The sequence below is a fragment of the Oryctolagus cuniculus genome, chromosome 7 (genome assembly GCF_964237555.1).
Source record: "Oryctolagus cuniculus chromosome 7, mOryCun1.1, whole genome shotgun sequence".
Lineage (NCBI taxonomy): Eukaryota > Metazoa > Chordata > Mammalia > Lagomorpha > Leporidae > Oryctolagus > Oryctolagus cuniculus.
The window spans coordinates 85,445,342-85,466,803 of record NC_091438.1 but is presented as its reverse complement, the minus strand read 5'-3'; the positions used below and the strand labels follow the sequence as shown (position 1 = coordinate 85,466,803).

Below are 21,462 nucleotides of genomic sequence, written 5' to 3'. Positions count from 1 at the left end.
AATTGGAGGTGGCAGTTTTTATCCGCTATGCTACAATGCCAGCCCCAAAACTTAGGTTTTTCTACAACACTCTCAAGAATTGTCTTCTGACGGCATTACCTGCACTGACTGAAAGACCTCCCACCAGGTTCCACCCACTTCCAATAGTGCCAGTTGGGAGAGGGAGGCAATCTTTTTAACATGTGGACCTCTTGGGGGGATATCCAAACTAATATCCAAAACAAGAGCACTCAGTCTTGGTAAAGAAGTTTAATAATTTGCAATCAGAACAGGTAAATAAGGTATCCCTGGTAAAGCTGATGCCCAAACCAATGAAAAGAAATATTCTTTTTTAATTTGATAGAAACAGTTTGGTACTTTATATATATACCTATTCATTTAAAAAGTAAAATAAACAATTCTATTCATGTAGCTGATGAATACTAGTTACAACTATTCAAGGTCAGATACGCACTTAAAAGGAAATGATGAGGCATTCAGTTCTTCCTACTGCCCTTAAGAATAAGAATTTCCTGAACAAAGATGGATAGCACTTTTATGCCTTCCTTCCACATTTCTTTTGGAGTCACTTATGTGTTATTCCTACACTGGCAATCTTTGACTAACAGCTGGCGAATGTTCATGGTGATGCAGAAGTATTCGAAATGGTTGGCTAGACTGTCACTGTTAACTCACAAGTTATCAGAAAACTAGGAGAATATACTTGTATATTCGTTGTCTGACTTAGAGAAGATGAGATGAAACAACCAACCAACCCGTGATTTCACCTTTCATAAAGAGCCTCAAAGGTAAAAGTTTTCTTAGTAGGCTAAGGAGACAGAAGCCATACTATACTCATCAAGTACGTAACACAGTATAAAACATGAGTAACACTTAAGTGAACTAATTAGATAAACAATGGTACATGCCAAGAAAGGAACAACATTTGGAAGAGAAAACAGACAGCAAAAGAAGGGAAAATTACTGCAGCAGGCTTTTAGCTTAGGAGCTGGGTTCCTAACTCCAGGTTCCACACAAGAGCACCTGGGTTTGCTTTCAGGCTCTGGCTCCCGACTTCAACTTTCTGCCACTGCAGACCCTGGAAGGCAGCAGTGATTCCTGTCATCTTTGTGGGAAACCCAGAATTTTCTTTCTTCCATAAGGGACCCCAAATCTTTCAGGGGAAAGCTGATAGGAAACTTATCAGCTTTTGATAAGAAAAAACAGCTGATGATAGGAAACTAACTTTTTTCATCAATGAACCATGATTAACAAATATAAAGTTGGGAGTATTTGCAATATTCCCAAGTAAGAAAAGTGGTTAATATTTAGTGTGTAAGATTCCTTCTGGGGCAGTGCTGTGGCGTAGTGGGTAAAGTTGCCTCCTGCAGTGCCAGCATACCATATGGGTGCTGGTTTGAGTCCCAGTTGCTCCACTTCCAATCCAGCTCTCTGCTAATGCACCTGGGAAAGCAGAGGAAAATGGCCCAAGTCCTTGGGCTCCTGCAGCTATGTGAGAGACCCAAATGAAACTCCCTAGTTGTGGCGGTCATTTGGGGAGTGAACCAGCTGATAGAAGATCTCTCTCTTTGCCTCTCCTTCTCTGTAACTCTTTCAAATAAATAAATAAAGCTTTTAAAAAAATATTTCTTTTCAGTTGTAAGTCTTATGATCTTCTGTGTAGATCTTCTTTAAGAATTCATTTGCCAGCAGTATCAACAGAAATAACAGAAATAGTAGTAGTAATAATTTTTATTACTATCATAAAAACAGGCACTTACTATATGCTAATTATTTTAATCTCTCATGTCAATCTTACAGTTATTGTTATCATTCCAATTTTAGAGATGACTAAACCAAGCAAGTAAGGCAATGCAATTTGCTGAGGTTAATAATAATCAGGAGCAGGCAGAGCTGGAATTCAAATTCAGCTTTGATTTCACAAGTAGGACTTTTTTTTAAAAGATTTATTTATTTATTATAAAGGCAAAGTTACAGAAAGGCAGAGTCTTCCATCTGCTGGTTCACTCCCCAAATGGCTGCAACAGCTGGAGCTAGGCCAATTCAAAACCAAGAGCTTCTTCCGGGTTTCCCATGCGGGTGCAGGGGCCCAAGGACTTGGGCCATCTTCCACTGCTTTCCCAGGCCAAAGCAGAGAGCTATATCGGAAGTGGAGCAATTGGGACTCAAACTGGTGCCCATATGGGATGCCAGCAATGCAGGTGGTCGCTTTACCTGCTAGGCTGTAGCACCGGCCCCCACAGCTTGGACTCTTAAACCTCTAAAGCCAGGGGTGGGGAACCTTTTTTCTGCCAAGGGCCATTTGGATATTTATCATATCATGAACAGGACATACAAAATTATCAACTTAAAATTTAGCCTGCTATAGATTTACTGAGTTCCACCTACATTTGTCTTGGTGAGGCCAAAATGATTTCACAGGCCTTAAATGGCCTACAGCCTGGAAGTTCTCCATCCCTGCTCTAAGCTATACTAGCAAATCAAATCATGGAAGAAACAGATTAGATCTAGCTTGAATTGAATTAAGTAGCTTTGTTACCCAAACAACAAGAAAAAAAGCTTCACAAGGCCTTTAAAGATCAATGTTTTGCAGTTCAGTATGCTGACACATAAAGTGGCATTTAAGTACTCAGAAACTCTGTGAGATCATTTAGAGTAGTCTAAACATTCTTCCATTAATGAAAGAGCAAAGCCCCCAAAGATATTAAGAACTTTCTCAACTCATATGATTTGCTAGAATCTGGCTCTCTTTGCCTTTCTATGCTGAGTTCTTTCTCTCCACCACAAGATATACAAGTCAGCTAATCACATACATTTTTATATTTCCAAAAGTATAAACTTGAAAATTGGAACTCTGCTATAAGAATATTTCTTGAAGTAAGCTGAGTTACAGAAATCTTCCAGCTGCACATGGTGGTATTTTAAAATATTCTAACCAGTGTGATTTTTCAACCAAAATTATTTTATAATATGGTAAGTATGCTTATTTTAGAATTCTAATTTGAAAAATTATTTTGCAAGTTCATGCTTTGCTGACAGATAAGCAGCATAACTAGCTACTTAAACTAACCAAATCACTTGATTATATTAAATAATGAAAATATTTAAAGGAATGGGGAGAAGAGTAATTATACCTTGCTAAATTTTGCTGCATATTTTCAACCTTCATTAAAATCTGGACCCCAGTCTGAGAGTGAACGTAGGTTTTCAACCTGAAATAAAAACATCATATAGAAGAAAGTGAAATTGATTTTTAGTATATTTCAGGATTGTCTTATGAAAAGTAAGCATTTCTGAACACCTAATAATCCTTCAAATGCATCTGCCAGCACAGAAAATGAGATGTTTTCTAAAGAAGGATCTTAAATAGAATAACATTTTTCTCTCTCTGTTCAATTAATCAAATTAGAATTTATCCATTTCAGACAATTAAATTAAAAATGTATCCAATTAAGTAACAGATACTTTGTCTTACTGGCAAGCATACATTTAACCACAACAACTAGGTTATTGGTGGTAAGAAGGAAGGAAAGCAAACTATCACAGCTGTCCCAAAGACACTGTTTGATATATGACATGCGTTTGCTTCAATCTGGGCACCACCTTTTATCAAATGAAAAAGAATGAGATTTAATTTGAATTGGATCAGACCTTTTAGAATCTACCCAGTCTAAATTTTGAACACCAGGTTACTCTGGAACCAAACCAAGCGTTCACATCCCAAGCAATTACCATCTGGTGAAAATAAAATCACCTGGGTTCCTGCCCAGGAGCACTAATAACTCAGATTCCAATAACTGTTTCCTTTTTTGAGTACTACTGTATGTTAGGCTTTGTACTAGGAATTTTACATACGCTATTTCTTATCAGCATTATAACAACCTTAACTAGTTCTTATTTTACCGATGAAAAAACTTAGGGCCTGGAAGTTAAGTAACGTGTTCCTGATCACACAGCTAATAAGGGACAGAGTCAGCTATTCTAACCCAGATATCCATGACTGAATCTTTCCACTATGCTATCTTAACCAATTTTATCTATGCTGTATTTTTGGACAGGAGGCAGGGTGTACCTTACTTAGTTCTATGAAGACTTGGCTGAAACAGGATTTTCTGTCTTTAACAGTTAGTTGGAAAGTCTTAATTTCCAGAGTTTTTGGTTCAACTTGAAAGGCAGTTTAGTTTAAGGGTTAAGAGTGCATACTTTGGGCCGGCGCCGTGGCTCACTAGGCTAATCCTCCGCCTTGCGGCACTGGCACACCGGGTTCTAGTCCTGATTGAGGCGCTGGATTCTATCCCGGTTGCCCCCCCTTCCAGGCCAGCTCTCTGATGTGGCCAGGGAGTGCAGTGGAGGATGGCCCAAGTGCTTGGGCCCTGCACCCCATGGGAGACCAGAAGTACCTGGCTCCTGCCTTCGGATCAGCGCGGTGCCCCGGCCATTGGAGGGTGAACCAACGGCAAAAGGAAGACCTTTCTCTCTGTCTCTCTCTCTCACTGTCCACTCTGCCTGTTAAAAAAAAAAAAAAAAGAGTGCATACTTTGACTCCAGACTGCCTGCATTTAAATCCCTGGTTCTCCACTTATTAGGTATTCAGTTAGTTAACCACTTTAAGGCTTAGTTTCCTCATCTGTAAATGAGCAGAATATTAGGAATCTACCTGAGTTATTGTGAGAATTTAATTAATAAATTTAATAGTATCATTCTTGAAGAGCATTTGAAACACTGAACAGTGAGTGTTAGCTACTATTATACTAACCTTCAATAAACACCAAGGAAATGTGACAGAAAGTAAACTGCAGTGACATATGACATTTTAATAAAGTCATGGCTTTACACAATACACACTTAATACTCAACTTTTTAAATATCTTCAGAAAGTTGTATGAGTTTGAAACATACCTTTGACGAATTATGGGATCAGATTTTTCAGGATCAATGTAAGGTTTGAGGATTTCATTAATAGTTTTATCATCTGGTACTCTTAACAAAAGAAAAAACTGTATTATTGTTTATAATTTTCTACTAAAGGTGTTAGAATTACTAAATGTTGTGGATTTTTTTTGCTTTGATTAAATAATTTAAGAGTGACCCTTTATTTCACTACTGGCAGAATATAACAGCCTTTTAAGCAAAAATTACTTAATAATACACAAAAAGATTTCTTGGCATACTTAAGAAAGGATTTTCAATTAAACATTTTTGAGAAGCTTCTTAAAAATCAGTTATAAAAATATGAAGCCTCTAAGAACACACATCTGTGCTCAAATATGATGTCTGTATGAAATATACTTGAAACCTGCAGAAATAAAAATCTGAAAAAATCTTTCAGATACTAATTTCAGTACATGTTCAAGTTTTTCATTTTCTATAAAACCATGTTAAAAACTGATACTGATTTTAAGGTGTCCAACTTTCCTGTATATTTGTACACTACTTTCACTTTAAAACTGTATAAACAAAATTAAGACACTAAGTTGCCTCAACCATTTATATATGTTTATAAACACTGTTGGCCACACATTTCCATCTGTAAAATGAGTCCTTTTTATCTTTAGTCTGGTATACAACTTCACACAAGACAGTTCTTCAACAAAATTTGTGTGACAATTACACTGAAGAAAATTTATATACAATGTGGATATATGCTAGATAAACTTAAACATCAACTTTAATTCCAAGGAATTCAATAGTATGCAACCATTAAAATTTTTAAATGGCACTTGAAAATATTCATAACATGAAAAAAGTAGACAACCTCATGCAAATTCATTCAAATATCGGTATACATATATGTGTTTAAAAAGTAACTTTTGCATAGCAAACATCTGGGCCATTTGTTACTCACTATACATCTCATCAGTCTCAGAAACAGAAACCTCTCAGTCCCTTTGATTCTCCTTGCATCCTTCTTCCTAACACCAACTCTCCCCCTGCTTAAGTAACCACCAGCATGATTTCTATGTTCATTGTTTCCCTTAGCATTCCACCACCTTTACAGGTATTCCTGAAAAAGTATACTATTTCATTTTCTGGAGTGTTTTACTTTCTTATTGATGAGCAGAAACATATTCTGTACATTTCTTTCTCAACTTGCTTGTTTCAACATTTGCACAGCAGTAGTTCATTCATTTCATAGTGATGGTTAATATTTCATTGGGTGAATATTCCACAACTTAATTTTTGTCCTAATGACATACATATAGTTAACAACTTGTCTGAAATACAGGACTTAAAATAAAAATAATTCAGTTCTTAATACACAATGATATACTATACCTTTTTTCTACGTACTCAGCTTGACTTTGAGGAAAGCAGAGCTTCACATGCCAACAAAACTGTTGTTTTCTAAGAGAAAATAATCATGTGAGGATCAAGGAAAATAATGACAGTATGAATGCAAATCAACTTTCTGAATTTTCATTTAAAAATCATTCTGAGAACTGAAATCTCTTTCCTAGTAACAGCTATTTTCTAAGACTTTAGAAGCTATGTTTTTGAAAGGCTATACTTGTGTTATTAAGAAAGAAAAAAAATAAAGTGAAGCAGTTCTAAATTCTAAGAACATCACATTCCTGAATTTGAAGGCAATTTCTCATAGTTCAGAGGCTTCTGAGATCAGTGTGCTACTACTTTAAGTTTACAAATAAATTTCCTCATGACTAAACACAATGAGCTGATGTCTTTGCCTGACTAGTCTGGAAATTAGGTGAATGAAGTATTGTCCGGTTGAGTCCAGCTGGCTGCAAATATACTTCTGAGGCATGAGTACGTGCATTCAGTAGCAAAACAGTAGACAACAAGCTGGTTGCTAGGCAGAATGACTCTGACCTAGAGTCTCCCTGCTTTCAGATCTAAACTTTGGTGTGATACAGGATTAACAGTAATAATCCACTAAATGCTTGACTTTAGAAAAATGACAAAATGCCCCCCCCCCTTTTTTTTTTGACAGGCAGAGTGGACAGTGAGAGTGAGAGAGAGACAGAGAGACAGAGAGAAAGGTCTTCCTTTGCCGTTGGTTCACCCTCCAATGGCCGCTGCGGCCCGCACACCGCGCTGATCCGAAGCCAAGAGCCAGATGCTTCTCCCGGTCTCCCATGGGGTGCAGGGCCCAAGGACTTGGGTCATCCTCCACTGCACTCCTGGGCCACAGCAGAGAGCTGGACTGGTAGAGGGGCAACCGGGACAGAATCCGGCGCCCCGACTGGGACTAGAACCCTGGGTGCCGCGCCGCAGGTGGAGGATTAGCCTATTGAGCCGCAGTGCCAGCCAATATGCCCTATTTAATATGCCTAAATTTAATGTACTGGACAGCATTTTTTTTTTTTAAATCCAATGTTCAAAATAGGACAGAAATGTAAATGTCTTCACCTCATGATAGTTTTATATAATAGTTTCCTTACTTGGAAGACATTTCTGGAGCCAGCGTTGTGGCACAGTGGCCTAAACTGCCACTTGTGGGGCTAGCATCCCTTATGAACAATTATTCAAGTCCTGGCTGCTCCACTTCCAATCTAATTCCCTGTTAATGTGCGCAGGAAGGCAGTGGATGATGACAGAAGTGTCTGGGTCCCTGCCACCCACATGGGAGACCTAGATAGAAATCCAGGCTCCTGACTTCAGCCTAGCTCAGCCCAGCGGACCAGTGGATGGAAGATCTCTCGTTTTGCCTCTCTTGGTAACTCTTTCAAATGAAATAAAATAAAAATAAATCTTTATAGAAAAAAATCTTGTTAAAATTTCTAAGGCAGTGCCTGACAGCATCTCCACTAAGCAATGACCAGTATGTCCTTGAAATATACCTCTTAGCAGCAAAATCTAATATAATGAACAATGTGAAGTTATAACCATAAACCTGAAGATGTAAACCAAAAGTCATCAGTTCCTCTGAAATGGCACTGCTCATATTATAACATGTTTAAATTCATTAACAAAGATACACTTAGAAATGAAATGCTTGTACCTATCAGATTTTCAGAACAGTTTTAAAATTAGTGATATTAGTGAACTGTGACCAAGTGGACATTCCACTGCAGACGAGAGTATAAACTGGTGTAAGCCTCTAGCAGTTCAATTTCATACAAGCTGTATATAACAGGTTGAAATTTAAAAAGTATATATTTTTGCCTGAACAGTTTCATTCTCAGGAATTTATTAGTCTAAGGAAATAATTGGGTAAGTAGTAAGATATGTACAAAATGTTTACTGCATTACTTTTTAAAAATATTTATTTCATTTATTTGAAAGATAAGAGTTACAGAGAGAGGTAGATACAGAGAGAGGTCTTCCATCTGCTGCTTCACTCCCCAGATGGCTGCAATGGCCAGAGCTGTGCTGATCTGAAGCTAGGAGCCAGAAGCTTCTTCCGGGTCTTTCACATGGGTGCAGGGGCCCAAGCACTTGGGCCATCTTCTACAGCTTTCCCAGGCCATAGCAGAAAGCTGGATTGGAAGAGGAGCAGCCAGGACTAGAACCAGCGTTCTTATGGGATGCTGGCGCTTCAAGCGAGGGTGTTAACCTGCTGTGCCACAGTGCCAGCCCCATGCATCACTTTTTATAACAGAAAAAACTAGAAACAACTTAAATATACATAATCAGATTTATTATAAAACATGGTATATTTACATAATGAAATGTTAAACAGTCATAAAAGATGATGCAGAACTATATGCATTAATATTGAAAAATGGATGTTGGTTGATAGCATTTATATTTAAAATACAGATTTACACAGGTGTCTATAAATATGAAGGACATGCCCTAAATTTTAACTATAGCTATTTCTTGATATTATGAAAGGATTTAATTCTTTCTTAAGAATACATCTGAATTAAGTAATCTTTCAAAAAATTTTTATTTTTTAAAGTTAGCATGTTGTCATGGGGAAGTGCTGGATGTAAAAGTGACAGAAGGAACTGCAACCCTTTAAAAAATTACAAATATTTCCTTATTAGAAATATTCATTTAAGATGTCTCCATTTTATCTTAGGAGTTACTGCCCAGGCAGAACCAGGGTTACACATCTAATCATTTTGATAGCCTCAAAGCTGTCATCCTAAGAAATACGGCACATCTTAAGAGTTACATTCTAGGTCTCTGACATGGGTGCAGGGGCCCAAGCACTTGGGCTGTCTCCAGCTATCCTTTGAGGCACAGAGAAATGAAAGTTCAAGGTGCGACAGTTTGTCCTACCCGTTTAAGATGCCAGCTGAGACACCTGTGTCCCATCTCATAGTTCCTAGGTTTGATGTGCACCTCTGATTCCTGACTCCAGCTTCCTGCCAATGCATACCCTGAGAGGCAGCAGTGATGAATCAAGTGGATGGGTTTCTGCTGCCCATGTAGGGAAGCTGAATTTGGTTCCTAGCTTCTGGCTGTGGCTGAGCCTGGCCCAGCTCTGGCTGTTGAGGACATCTGGGGAGTAAACCAGTAAATGGGAGCATTCTCTTTCTCATTAAAATCAAAACAAATGAGAAGCGGAAATTCAATAATAATGTTTTTGCCTCCTTATTTTAGAAACACTGGTAAGTAGTATAGGTAGACATTTTGATAATCTTGTGACCATTCCCATCTTTTCACTGTCATCCTTCCTAATCCATAAATGCACATTGATAAACAGATATAATCCCTACCCTCTAGGACGTGTGCCTGTTAGTTTAACAAGGTCAATATATATCTTCCTGGACACAATCAAGGTCTAATTATAGTCTAATCATGGTGAATTTCAGCTTTCTTCCTCAATAATGTTGACAGAAGCACTCCTTCTAGGTATTTACTGTAACCTAAACTGTCACCAGCAACATCCTTTGATGGTGGAGGTTTAAGGGGAGGATTAAGCTGACATTAGAAATAAAGCAAATCCTTGATTATATAATCAAGTCATTGTATCTAATAACCTATCCGTTGAGTCCATCCTACCTCTGAACATTCAGTTATGAGAGCCAAAGTGCATTATTAAAACAGCTCAAATAATATAAACTGAGTATTCTATTTCACACAACAGGAAGCATCCTAACTTATATAAAGGAGTAAAGCTTTGTTCTTTTTAGGTTTTATCTTTCATTTATAAGCAATAGAAAAAGAAAGAAAACTAAAATTGTCAACTGTTATGACATTTGGAAGTGGCAAATAATACCTGAAAGAATTTCAGGAGAAAAAACATGTTATTCCACTGCAAGCTATAAAAATCTTATTTAAAACTGAAAGAAAAATTACTGTATTTTGAAATTCTCCAAGGGAAAAAACCAAATGTACAAAATACCTACACAATCCTTCACTCATGAGTAATTAATTTTTTGCAATGTATTTAAAGATGAAATGTAAAGCTTTTCAAAATAAACACAATTATCCCACAGAAAAATAATCTACTTTATTAGGACAGATGATAAAGTATTTTTGGAAGCATGATACAAAGGATCATTTACTTAGTATGGATTAACATGACCAGAATTTAGGAAAATGAAAGCCATAATTTTATGTCTCACATCACTGTGAAAATACTGAAAAGTTCCAGTTACATATCTCTAGCCTTTTGAAAAAATTAGTACTACCACTACATGATAATAATAGGAAACAGGTTAACTATGTGGTGGTGCTGGCTTCAGCAGATAGTACATTAAGAAAAGGGATATAGCAGGTAAAGACTGAAATGACAAAGAACATTGTGCTTCAAATAACTGATAAATACTTGAGCACTTAAAACAGTCCTCAGTTTGAAGTGGGGTGATGGGAGTGGAGCCCTCTAGAAATAGTTGGGCAATTTAACATTTTTTTAAATGCTTGAGGTATTTAGTAGGGAAAGCCAAAGAATGCTAGTCTCTCTACAGTGCAGGTGAAGTCCTACATAATAACAACAAATCATCAATTTCAAATGCCAACAGAGTCCTTTTTAAGAAACACTAGAATGTAGAAAAGAGAGTATATGTATGCATACCAAAAATGAATACCAGCACTGGCCAGCATCTGTTTCGTATTAATCATGGAGAAAATATGTATTACAGGAACTCATGCAAAGGAGACATGGGGAGAAGATGGGCTATCATGTGTACTTTCACAGGTGGCTGGGCAATAGGTAAGAGGAAGACAGTCTGGGATTTAGAAGAGTGACTAACCTGGGTACGTTGAGTTGACAAGGAAATCACGTAGGGACAGACCATAATGATCCATATTTGGATATGGACCAATTGTAAGAACAGAAGATTTTTTGCTCAGAATATGACTCTACCTTAATTCCCTAGCATAGTGAGCCTTTCTCTCAGGCTATCTCCTATCACTCATTAACTCCCACTCCAGCTCTAGAAACACCAAACTACTTAGTGACCTTCGAAATTTGCTACTCTATGCTTTTGCATGTGATATGCTCACTGCCAGATCATCCTTTCCCTCTGCCTAGGTAAAATCCTATACTTTTGGGCAGGTGTTATCACCTGTGATGCTGGCATTCCATACGGATGCTAGTACACATCCCTGGTGTTACACTTCTGATTCAGCTCCTTGCTAATAGCCTGGGAAAAGCAGCAGAGGATGGCCAAATATTTGGGACCCTGCTACCGATCTGGAAGAAGCTCCTAGCTTTGGCCTAGCTCAGCTCTGGCCACTGAGGCTACCTGGGGAGTGAACTGATAGATGGAGGATCTCTATCTCTCCCTCTCTCTGACTCTTTCAAATAAATAAATAAATCTCAGAAACAAAACAAAAACTGTTTCTTCTGCTTCAAAAGTATGCTCAAATTCCCCTTCCAGGAAAGTCTGTCCTGTCCTCTGCTCTCAGTGAATGACACTCTTCCATCCCAAGGCTGAGGCAATGAGCCCTCCTCTGTGCTACTTGTGTAACCCCTCAGAGCATTAACTATAATAGGCTGTAAGAATTTACCAGCATGTCTCCCCACTGACTGAATTAATTTAGAATGTCAGTGTCTTACAAGCACATAAGTCATTGGTTTCCAGTAGAAGTAAATGTCAAAATGATCTGGTGCTTTTTTTAAAAAAAAAAGATGTCTATGGAGCCAGTGCTGTGGTGTGTAGCCTCTGTCTGCGGCACTGGCATCCCATGTGGGCACCAGTTCAAGTCCTGGCTGCTCCACTTTTGATTCAGCTCACTGCTGATGAGCCTGGGAAAGCAGCAGAAGATGGTCCAAGTGCTTGGGTCCCTGTACCCAAGTACAAGACCCAGAGGAAGCTCCTGGCCCCTGCCTTTGGATCAGCCCAGCTCTGGCCAATGAAGCCACTTGGGGAGTGAACCAGAGGATGGAAGACCTCTTTCTCTGTCTCCCTCTCTGTAACTGTCTCTCAAATACATAAATAAATCTTTAAAAAATAAGTAAAGATGTCCTTCAGGGTAAACACTGTGGTGTAGCAGGTAAAGGTACCACCTGCTACACTGGCATCCCATATGGGCACTGGCTCACGTTCCATCTGCTCCATTTCCTTCTTTCTTTTCGTCTTCTTTCCTTTTTTTAAAGATTTATTTTTTGAAAGGTAGAGTTACAGAGACAGGGGGAAAGACAGAGAATCTACTATCTGCTGGTTCACTGCCCAGATGGCTGCAACGGTGGGGGCTGGAGCGTCTTCCAGGTCTCCCATGTGGGTTCAGGAGTGTAAGCACTTGGGTCATCCTCTGTTGCTTTCCCAGGCACACTAGCAGGGAGCTGGATTGGAAGTGGAACAGCTGGTACTTGAACCAGAATCTGTATGGGATGTTGGCACTGCAGACATCAGCTTTACGCACTACGCCACAGTGCTGGCCTCCCCACCCAGATGCTCCATTTCCAATCCAGCTCGCTGCTAATGCACCTGGGAAAGGCAGCAGAAGATGGCCCACTGCTACCCAAGTAGGAGACCTGGAAGAAGCTCTTGGCTCCTGGCTTTTATATGGCACATCCCAAAGTGTTGTGAACATCTGGAGAGTGAACCAATAGATGGAAGATTTCTCACTCCTCCCACCCCAATCTTTCAGATAAATTAGTAAGTCTTTAAGAAAAATAAAAATTAAAAAATAGAGATGTCTTAAGGCCCAACGGGTTAGCAATTTTGTTGGGCAAGCCCAAGTATCTGCATTTTTTTAGATTTATTTATCTGAAAGGCATAGTTACAGAGAGAGCAGGAAACATGGTGAGAGATCTTCGATCTGCTGGTTCACTCTCCAAGTGGCTGCAACGGCCAGAGCTGGGCTAAGCAGGAGGAGGCTTTACCCTCTTCACCACAGCAACAGCCCTCATGTATCTGCATTTTGAAACTGCTGCACAGTTAATTCTGATATGCTCTCTATATTAAAAACTGCTATATACATACAACTGACACTATTATTGTTACCATCTTACAGGATAAGGCAACAGGCAAAGAAATATAAGCAATGAGAAAAGTCTATATACATAAAGATTAAATTTTGTCATGTTTAACAAAAATTAAACATTCAAGATAAATTAGCTATATTATTATTCCTCTTTTAAAAAGCAAATACCCTGAAAACATGCATTATTTTCCTTGGTAAAAAATTCTTGAAATATGTGCTCACTTCAGCAGCACATATACTAAAAAAACTTGAAATACTTGATCTCTAACTTCCTGTAAGGCAGCAATTTCAAATGAGAGGGAGATAGGGAGAAGGAGTAAGCTTTAGGCCACATTATAGGGTACATGGGACAACACATGAGAGCAGCAGACAGTGCAAAACCAGGAAAGGCCATGACAAATTTCAACTATCAGCAATTCTGCCCATGGCCAAAGGAGGTTATCTCACAACTCATGACGCCTACAGGCAAAGAATCATTAATATTCTAAGTGACTGTTGGGGTGAAAGCATGTTTTTAGAAAGATGTACATAGTAGCAGTGTATGCAAGTGACTGAGGTAAGGAAGGTAGAGAACACTCAGAAGTCTCCCAGTAATCGTGGTGAGACAAGAAAGACCTGCACAGAATATAGCTGTTAAGTACTACAGTCAAGGAAGCAGAAAGAAAGGGACACAATCGAGAGGCATAGCATCAAGAACCAGAGAGTGATGGAAAAAGATTTGCCTAACTGAAACAGTTTGGGGATCCCAAGATGATCAAGAGTATGGATTAATTTTTTTTTCCATTTCCACAAATGCTGTGTTGGTGCTGCAGTGGAAAGCTGTACTCTCTGTGATGCTGCTATGTCACAGGAACTGCTGTACCACTGCCCATGTGGCCACAACCCTACATAAAGCCCTGTCTGGCGACCCATTAAGCTTCTTTCCTTCACACTGTTTTTCAATGTCCTTGTTGTTGCTTTCAAATTCTTCCATCATTGTTAGGACAGAGAAATCACAGGGCCAAACATTTCAATCAGTCAGTAAGTTTGTACTGAGTACCTATTACGTAATCCTCCAAAAGCTCACTGTAAAATCCACTTGTCCCTCCAGGAACATAACTGATAAACCTATCACTTCACTTTCTTTTGCTCTTATCTAAAGTCAGTGTAGGAAAGGACAAGACTATACTAGTGTTTCTAAGATACCTCACATCCCATGCTTTAATAAATTCATCATTACTTAATTACTTACTCAAGTACAACTGACATTAATAAATATATATATATAATGCAGTATAATTAGAATGCTGTAATTTTATCCAAAAACAAAAATTTGTAAAACACCTGTTATTTCTTTACAAGAGGGCCATCTAGTGGCTAGCTTCTAAAACAGGACTGAAGGTCATAAATAATAATTCACACTGTTTTTTAATAATGGGCAAAAGACACACACGGAGAGCTAAAGAGCTCTGGTCAAAGACGGACTGAGGCTTGCGTCACGGCTCACTAGGCTAATCCTCTGCCTGTGGCGCCGGCACCCTGGGTTCTAGGCCCAGTTGGGGCGCCGGATTCTGTCCCGATTTCTCCTCTTCCAGCCAGCTCTCTGCTGTGGCCCGGGAGGGCACTGGAGGATGGCCCAGGTCCTTGGGCCCTGCACCCGCATGGGAGACCAGGAGGAAGCACATGGCTCCTGGCTTCGGATCGGCGCAGCGGGCCAGCTGTAGCTGCCATTTGGGGGGTAAACCAATGGAAAGAAGACCTTTCTCTCTTTTTCTCTCACTGTCTAACTCTGCCTGTCAAAAAACAAAAAACAAAACAAAACAAAAGGACGGTTTGCAAACTCTTAGTTCTAAACTAAAAGAGTAGAAGAATGATAAACAGAAGGACTGGGTAGCTTAGAACTGAAGGTCAAGATCATGAAGAGAGAAACAGGTAAAAAGATCAAAAGCAGGGCCCCATTCTAGGGAACAGTTAGTCCACAACAAAAAGTCAAAACCATAATTGAATTCATGATACAAGTTGGGAATCCCTAATCTGAAATCCAAAAAACTCCAAAATCTGAAACTTTAAGGCATTTTAGGTCTTAGATTTCCTGATTAGAGATGATCTTTCAGTAAAGTGTATGAAACACTTTGGCTGGCACCACGGCTTAATAGGTTAATCCTCCACCTGCGGCGCTGGCACACGGGGTTCTAGTCCTGGTCAGGGCGCCAGATTCTGTACTGGTTGCCCCTCTTCCAGGCCAGCTGGGAGTGGCCAAGGAGTGGCCAGGGAGTGCAGTGGAGGATGGCCCAAGTGCTTGGGCCCTGCACCCGCATGGGAGACCAGGAGAAGCACCTGGCTCTTGGCTTCGGATCAGCGCGGTGTGCCGGTCGCAGCGGCCATTGGAGGGTGAACCAATGGAAAAGGAAGACCTTTCTCTGTCTCTCTCTCTCACTGTCCACTCTGCCTGTCAAAAAAATTTAAAAAAAAATTAAAAAAAAAGTAAAGTATATGAAACACTTTGAAATCTCAACACTTATAGTCCCAAGCATTCCAGGTGATATACTCAACTTGTATTACTGTGGAGGGATTCCTTAGTGAAATTCATGCTTTCAACTGGTAAGTTATAGTATACTACTTCGGTATTTGAGGTCTGAGCAATATAGGCAGGAAAATAACATGGGGGACATACACAACCAAATGAGACCTGTTACCCCAGCACAACCAAAACAATTTCCAAGTTTGATATCCAGATTCCCAAAACACTAAACATAGGGGCCGGTGCTGTGGTGTAGTGGGTAAAGCCGCCGCCGCCTGCAGTATCGGGATCCCATACGGGTGCCACTTCGTGTCCCATCTGCTCCATTTCCAATCCATCCCTCTACTATGGCCTGAGAAAGCAGTAGAAGATGGCCCAAGTCCTTGGGCCCCTATACCCACGTGGGAGACCCAGAAGCCGCCCCTGGATCCTGGCTTCAGGTCAGCCAGCTCCAGTGCTTGTGGCCACTTGGGGAGTGAACCAGTGGATGGAAGACACCTCTCTCTCTCTCTCTCTCTCTGCCTCTCCTTCTCTCTGTGTAACTCTATCAAATAAATAAATAAATCTTTAAAACAAAAACAAAAAACCACCAAGCACAAATGATAGAGTGCAGCTTAAAAAATGGAATTTTATAATACAGTGTCAGTATACTTGTTAAAGATTAAATTTGTGGGCTGGCCCCGCGGCTTACTTGGCTAATCCTCCACCTGCGGTGCCGGCACCCCGGGTTCTAGTCCCGGTTGGGGCGCCGGATTCTGTCCCGATTTCTCCTCTTCCAGCCAGCTCTCTGCTGTGGCCCGGGAGGGCAGAGGAGGATGACCCAAGTGCTTGGGCCCTGCACCCCATGGGAGACCAGGAGGAAGTACCTGGCTCCTGGCTTTGGATCAGTGCAGCGCGCCGGCTGTAGCTGCCATTTGGGGGGTGAACCAATGGAAAGAAGACCTTTCTGTCTTTTTCTCTCACTGTCTAAACTCTGTCTGTCAAAAAAAAAAAAAAAAAAAAGGTTAAATTTGTAACCAGGAACTAGTGTTGTAGCACAGTGGGTTAGGTTGCTGCTTGCAATGTGGGAATCTCATATCGGAGTGCCAGTCACATCCTGGCTGCTCTGCCTCTGGTCCAGCTTCCTGCTAATGCACTTAGCATGATGGCAGAGGATGGCCCAAGCACTTGGGAGGCCATGTTCATGAATTGTTTAAGAATAAATAAAGTGCATTTAAGAAAATAAAGATGTAGGCAGGCCTGGCTTAGCCAGTGAAACAGCAGATGGAAGATCTCTTTCTCTGTCTTTCTCCCTCTGACAGTCATGCAGATAAATAAATAAGTAAATAAATAAACCTTAAAAGTTTACAACTAAAAATGTGTAATGGTTCTGCTGAATCTTTATTTTCTTTTATTTTTATTTTTATTTTTTTATTTTTTGACAGGCAGAGTGGACAGTGAGAGAGAGAGAGACAGAGAGAAAGGTCTTCCTTTGCCGTTGGTTCACCCTCCAATGGCTGCCGCGGCCGGCGCGCTGCGGCCGGCGCACCGCGCTGATCCGATGGCAGGAGCCAGGAGTCAGGTGCTTTTCCTGGTCTCCCATGGGGTGCAGGGCCCAAGCACCTGGGCCATCCTCGACTGCACTCCCTGGCCACAGCAGAGAGCTGGCCTGGAAGAGGGGCAACCGGGATAGAATCCGGCGCCCCAACCGGGACTAGAACCCAGTGTGCCGGCGCCGCTAGGCGGAGGATTAGCCTAGTGAGCCGCGGCGCCGGCCTGAATCTTTATTTTCGTAAATGTACTTAATTTATTACGAAAATAAGCAATGCATGCACATGGCCTACAATTTAAAAGATATAAAAGGGTACAAAATTGACCTTCCTGTCTCTTTCTACCCAATTTTCCTCTGGTAGCAGTTATTCGTCCCCCTAGAAATTCATGTGTTATAAATTCAATCACCAAATTCATGTTAATATCTAGAGATGGGGCATTTGGGAGGCAACTAGGATTAGATGAAGTCATAAGGGTATAGTCTCATGGTCTCATAATGCCATTCATAGATTTTGAGGAGGAAGACGCAATCTAGCATTCTTTCTCTCTCTTACCATGTGGTGTCTTCTGGCTGGTTATGGCACAAAGACACTAGAAGCGAACTAGGTTTAAGCCATGCTCCTGGATTTCCTGGTGTCCATAAATAGGTAATTTTAAAAAAATATTTATTTATTTATTTGAAAGCCAGGAGTTACAAAGAGAGAGGGAGAGACAGATCTTCTATCCGCTGGTTTACTCCCCAGATGACCATAACAGTAAGGGCTGAGCCAGCTTTAAGCCAGGAGCCAGGAGCATCACTCAGATCTCCCACATCGCTGGCAGAGGCCCAAACACTTGGGACCATCTTCTGCTGCTTTTCCCAGGACATTAGCAGGAAGCTGGACTGGAAATGGAATAGCCTGGACCCAAACCAGCAACCATATGGGACGCTGGCTTCAAATGCAGTGACTACCTTCTACCTCACAACGCTGGCCCCAAATCTTTTTTCTAATTAATACAGATGCCCTCTTTGACATATATTAAAGATTCTTTTGGTTCAGCTTGTTTTTCTGACTTTATGATAGTGTTTCTTTTGCCATACAAAATTCTTAAATTTTAAATGAATTTAGTTATTGCTTTCCATTGTGACTGCTGGATGTTTCTTCTCTTCAAGAATATTAAAAAATCCTAGTATTTTGTGGTTGGTGCTGTGGTATAGTGGGTAAAACCACCACCTTCAGTGCCAGCATTCCATATGAGCTCAGGTTTGAATTCTGGTGGCTCCACTTTTGATCCAGTTCCTTGCAAATGTGCCCGGGAAAGCAGATCCCAAGTGCTTGGACCGCTGCACTCATGTGGGAGATCCAGAAGAAGCTCCTGGCTTCTGGCTTTGGACCAGCTCAGCTGCAGCCATTACGGCAATTTGGAGAGTGGCTGATAGATCTCTCTCCTCTCTCTTTTTCTCTATCTCTGGCTCTGCCTTTCAAATAAATAAATAAATCTTAAAAAAATTATTTTCTATAGCCTCTTACTCTTCTTCTTTAGGGATTTTCTTGTACTTCTGATATTGGACTGGTGCTTCACCAATGCCCACTTGATGCCCCAAACTCAATCCATTTTCCTGAAAGTCCCTGTTACACTTTAACAATGGCTCTGATCATATTAAGTCACTGCTTTTTAAGACATGTCCATGCATAAAGAAACATAGAAAACTACGTGTCCCATAACCTGGGTATGTGCAAAGGAAAATCTAACAGGTGGAACCAAATCTAACAGGACAATCCTGGCACTTAAACACACCACTTTCAAAAGCCAAGTGGTCCCTTTAACACGGAAATCCGGAATTAAAAGTCCATGTTAACATGTTGGCTTGATTCCAAACCCCTCCAATCAGAACTTGTTTCTCTCCTATTTATTCTATAAAGATTTTCCTAAACCTCCAGGTCAGGGAGGCAGATGTGAGTCATTTCTTCTGCCTCCCGACTGGCCAGAAAAAAAGTCTTTCTTCTCAAAAGACCAGCATTGCTGAGGGAGCAAAGGCAGGAGGCCTATCTTATTCTGTACCAATTTCTTTATGTTACTCTTCAAAATGAACTTCGTTTTGTCATGAGCCCTTCCTTCCCCTAAAATAAATAAATAAGTAATCCCAATCAAAAATGACAAAGTCCCACTGATATTTTCATTAGGATCACACAGACTTAACAATCATTTAAAAAATAAATGTTACTTCTACAATACTGAGTATCAACAAGGCACTTTCTTCAGTAAAGTTTAAATTTTTTCCACATATATCTTATGTATTTCTTTCAAGCAGTCTTTTTAAAAAGTTTATTATATTATTTTTTTTTGAAGAAAGGGAGATCTTCCATCTATGGCTTTACTCCCCAGATGCCTACACCAGTCAGAGCTGGGTCAGGCAAAAGCCAGGAGCCAGGAACCAGGAATTCCACCCGGGTGGCAAGGACCCAAGTATTTGAGCCATCTTCTGCTATCTCCCAGGGTGCACATCAGCAGGAAGCTGGATCAGAAGCAGAGGTGTACTCAAACCTAGGCTAGGCACTCTGAAATGAGATATGGCCGTCAAACAGCCGCTTAAACTACTGTGCTACAACATCTGCCCCCTTTCAACAGTTTTTGATAGTTCTGGGTGAAGGTAAACATAAAATTATAAGCCCTACAAAAAGATAAAGGAGTTATTCTGAAACAGCCACTATTTTAGAGAAGTAGCTTGATATCTGCTCCGAAACAAGTTCAAGGGAGTTGTCTACTCGACAAGCATATCTATTTTTTTAACACACACAAAAAATCAATTTAAGCGTCTCTTAACTTTCCTTTATCCATTAAAGCTATCCATTAAGACATTCTTGCAAATCCACTAGTCCTCTAAAATTCACTTCCATAAGCACATTTTTTTTTTTAAAATTTATTTGACAGGTAAGTTATAGATAGTGAGAGAGACAGAAAGGTCTTCCTTCCGTTGGTTCACCCCCCAAAATGGCCACCACGGCCAGAGCTGCGCCGATCCGTAGCCAGGAGCCAGGTGCTTCCTCCTGGTCTCCCATGTGGACGCAGGAGCCCAAGCACTTGGGCCATCTTCTACTGCCCTCCCGGGCCACAGCAGAGAGCTGGACTGGAAGAGGAGCAAACGGGACTAGAACCGGTACCCATAGGGGATGCTGGCAATGCAGGTGTAGGATTAGCCAAGTGAGCCATGGCATCGGCCCCATTAAGCACATTTTTGACTTCCCATATTGTTACACACCACCTTGATGATTCAATGAAAATTACAGTTCTTATTTGAAAACTTCACTTTCATTTGCAAATGATTTTAGGAAATACAGTCATAGAGATTGCCTGGGTTAGAATGAACCTATTATTCTAAGGTGCCTATGGTGTCTTCTGCACTGGTCACTTTATATAAAGAGGTAATTCAGGGTACGCCGCGGCTCACTAGGCTAATCCTCCGCCTTGCGGCGCCGGCACACCGGGTTCTAGTCGCAGTCGGGGCGCCGGATTCTGTCCTGGTTGCCCCCAATCCAGGCCAGCTCTCTGCTGTGGCCAGGGAGTGCAGTGGAGGATGGCCCAAGTGCTTGGGCCCTGCACCCCATGGGAGACCAGGAGAAGCACCTGGCTCCTGCCATCGGATCAGCGCGGTGCGCCGGCCACAGCGCGTCGGCCGCAGCAGCCATTGGAGGGTGAACCAACGGCAAAAGGAAGACCTTTCTCTCTGTCTCTCTCTCTTACTGTCCACTCTGCCTGTCAAAAAAAAAAAAAAAAAAAAAAAGTATAGGACAGTGCATAACAACAAAACATTATCTACCTCAAAATGTCAATAGCGTCAAAAAAGAAAAGCCTTAATCCCAATCAATGATAAAAATGTTGAACAAGAATAAGCAAAATATTGGGACCTACTAAAAAAAATCTCCACGTGGACTATCATTCAGTTAGCCAGCAACTTAAAGTCTAACCTTCACATGGTTGGGAACTCGTCAGTTTAATGTATTATTCATCCAAAATCTGAATCCAGCCATTCAATATTTAGTTAGTAGCAAAAATCATTTTCCACTTAAAAATGGGCAATTTAACAAGTAATAAATGGAGTGATTCAGTTATGTGGATTTGATTTATTTTTCACTGAACCAATCCCCAGTATGGCTCTTTGAATG

General features: G+C 40.6%; 1 protein-coding gene across 3 annotated transcripts in view; it reads right to left on the bottom strand.

The window, feature by feature from the left end:
* The window catches only part of ZNHIT6 (zinc finger HIT-type containing 6), a 67,691-nt gene that overhangs the window by 32,761 nt on the left and 13,468 nt on the right, over positions 1-21,462 (bottom strand). For 2 of the 3 annotated variants that reach the window (XM_002715882.5, XM_051856298.2), the window contains exons 6-8: positions 6,277-6,345; positions 4,900-4,980; positions 3,135-3,212 (exon numbers count right to left, since the gene is read on the bottom strand). In XM_002715882.5, coding sequence (XP_002715928.1) covers positions 3,135-3,212; positions 4,900-4,980; positions 6,277-6,345 — 228 coding nt within the window. Of the gene's footprint in view, positions 1-233; positions 1,079-3,134; positions 3,213-4,899; positions 4,981-6,276; positions 6,346-21,462 lie in introns of those variants that run through there. The other variant, XM_051856297.2, reaches the window with a different exon arrangement.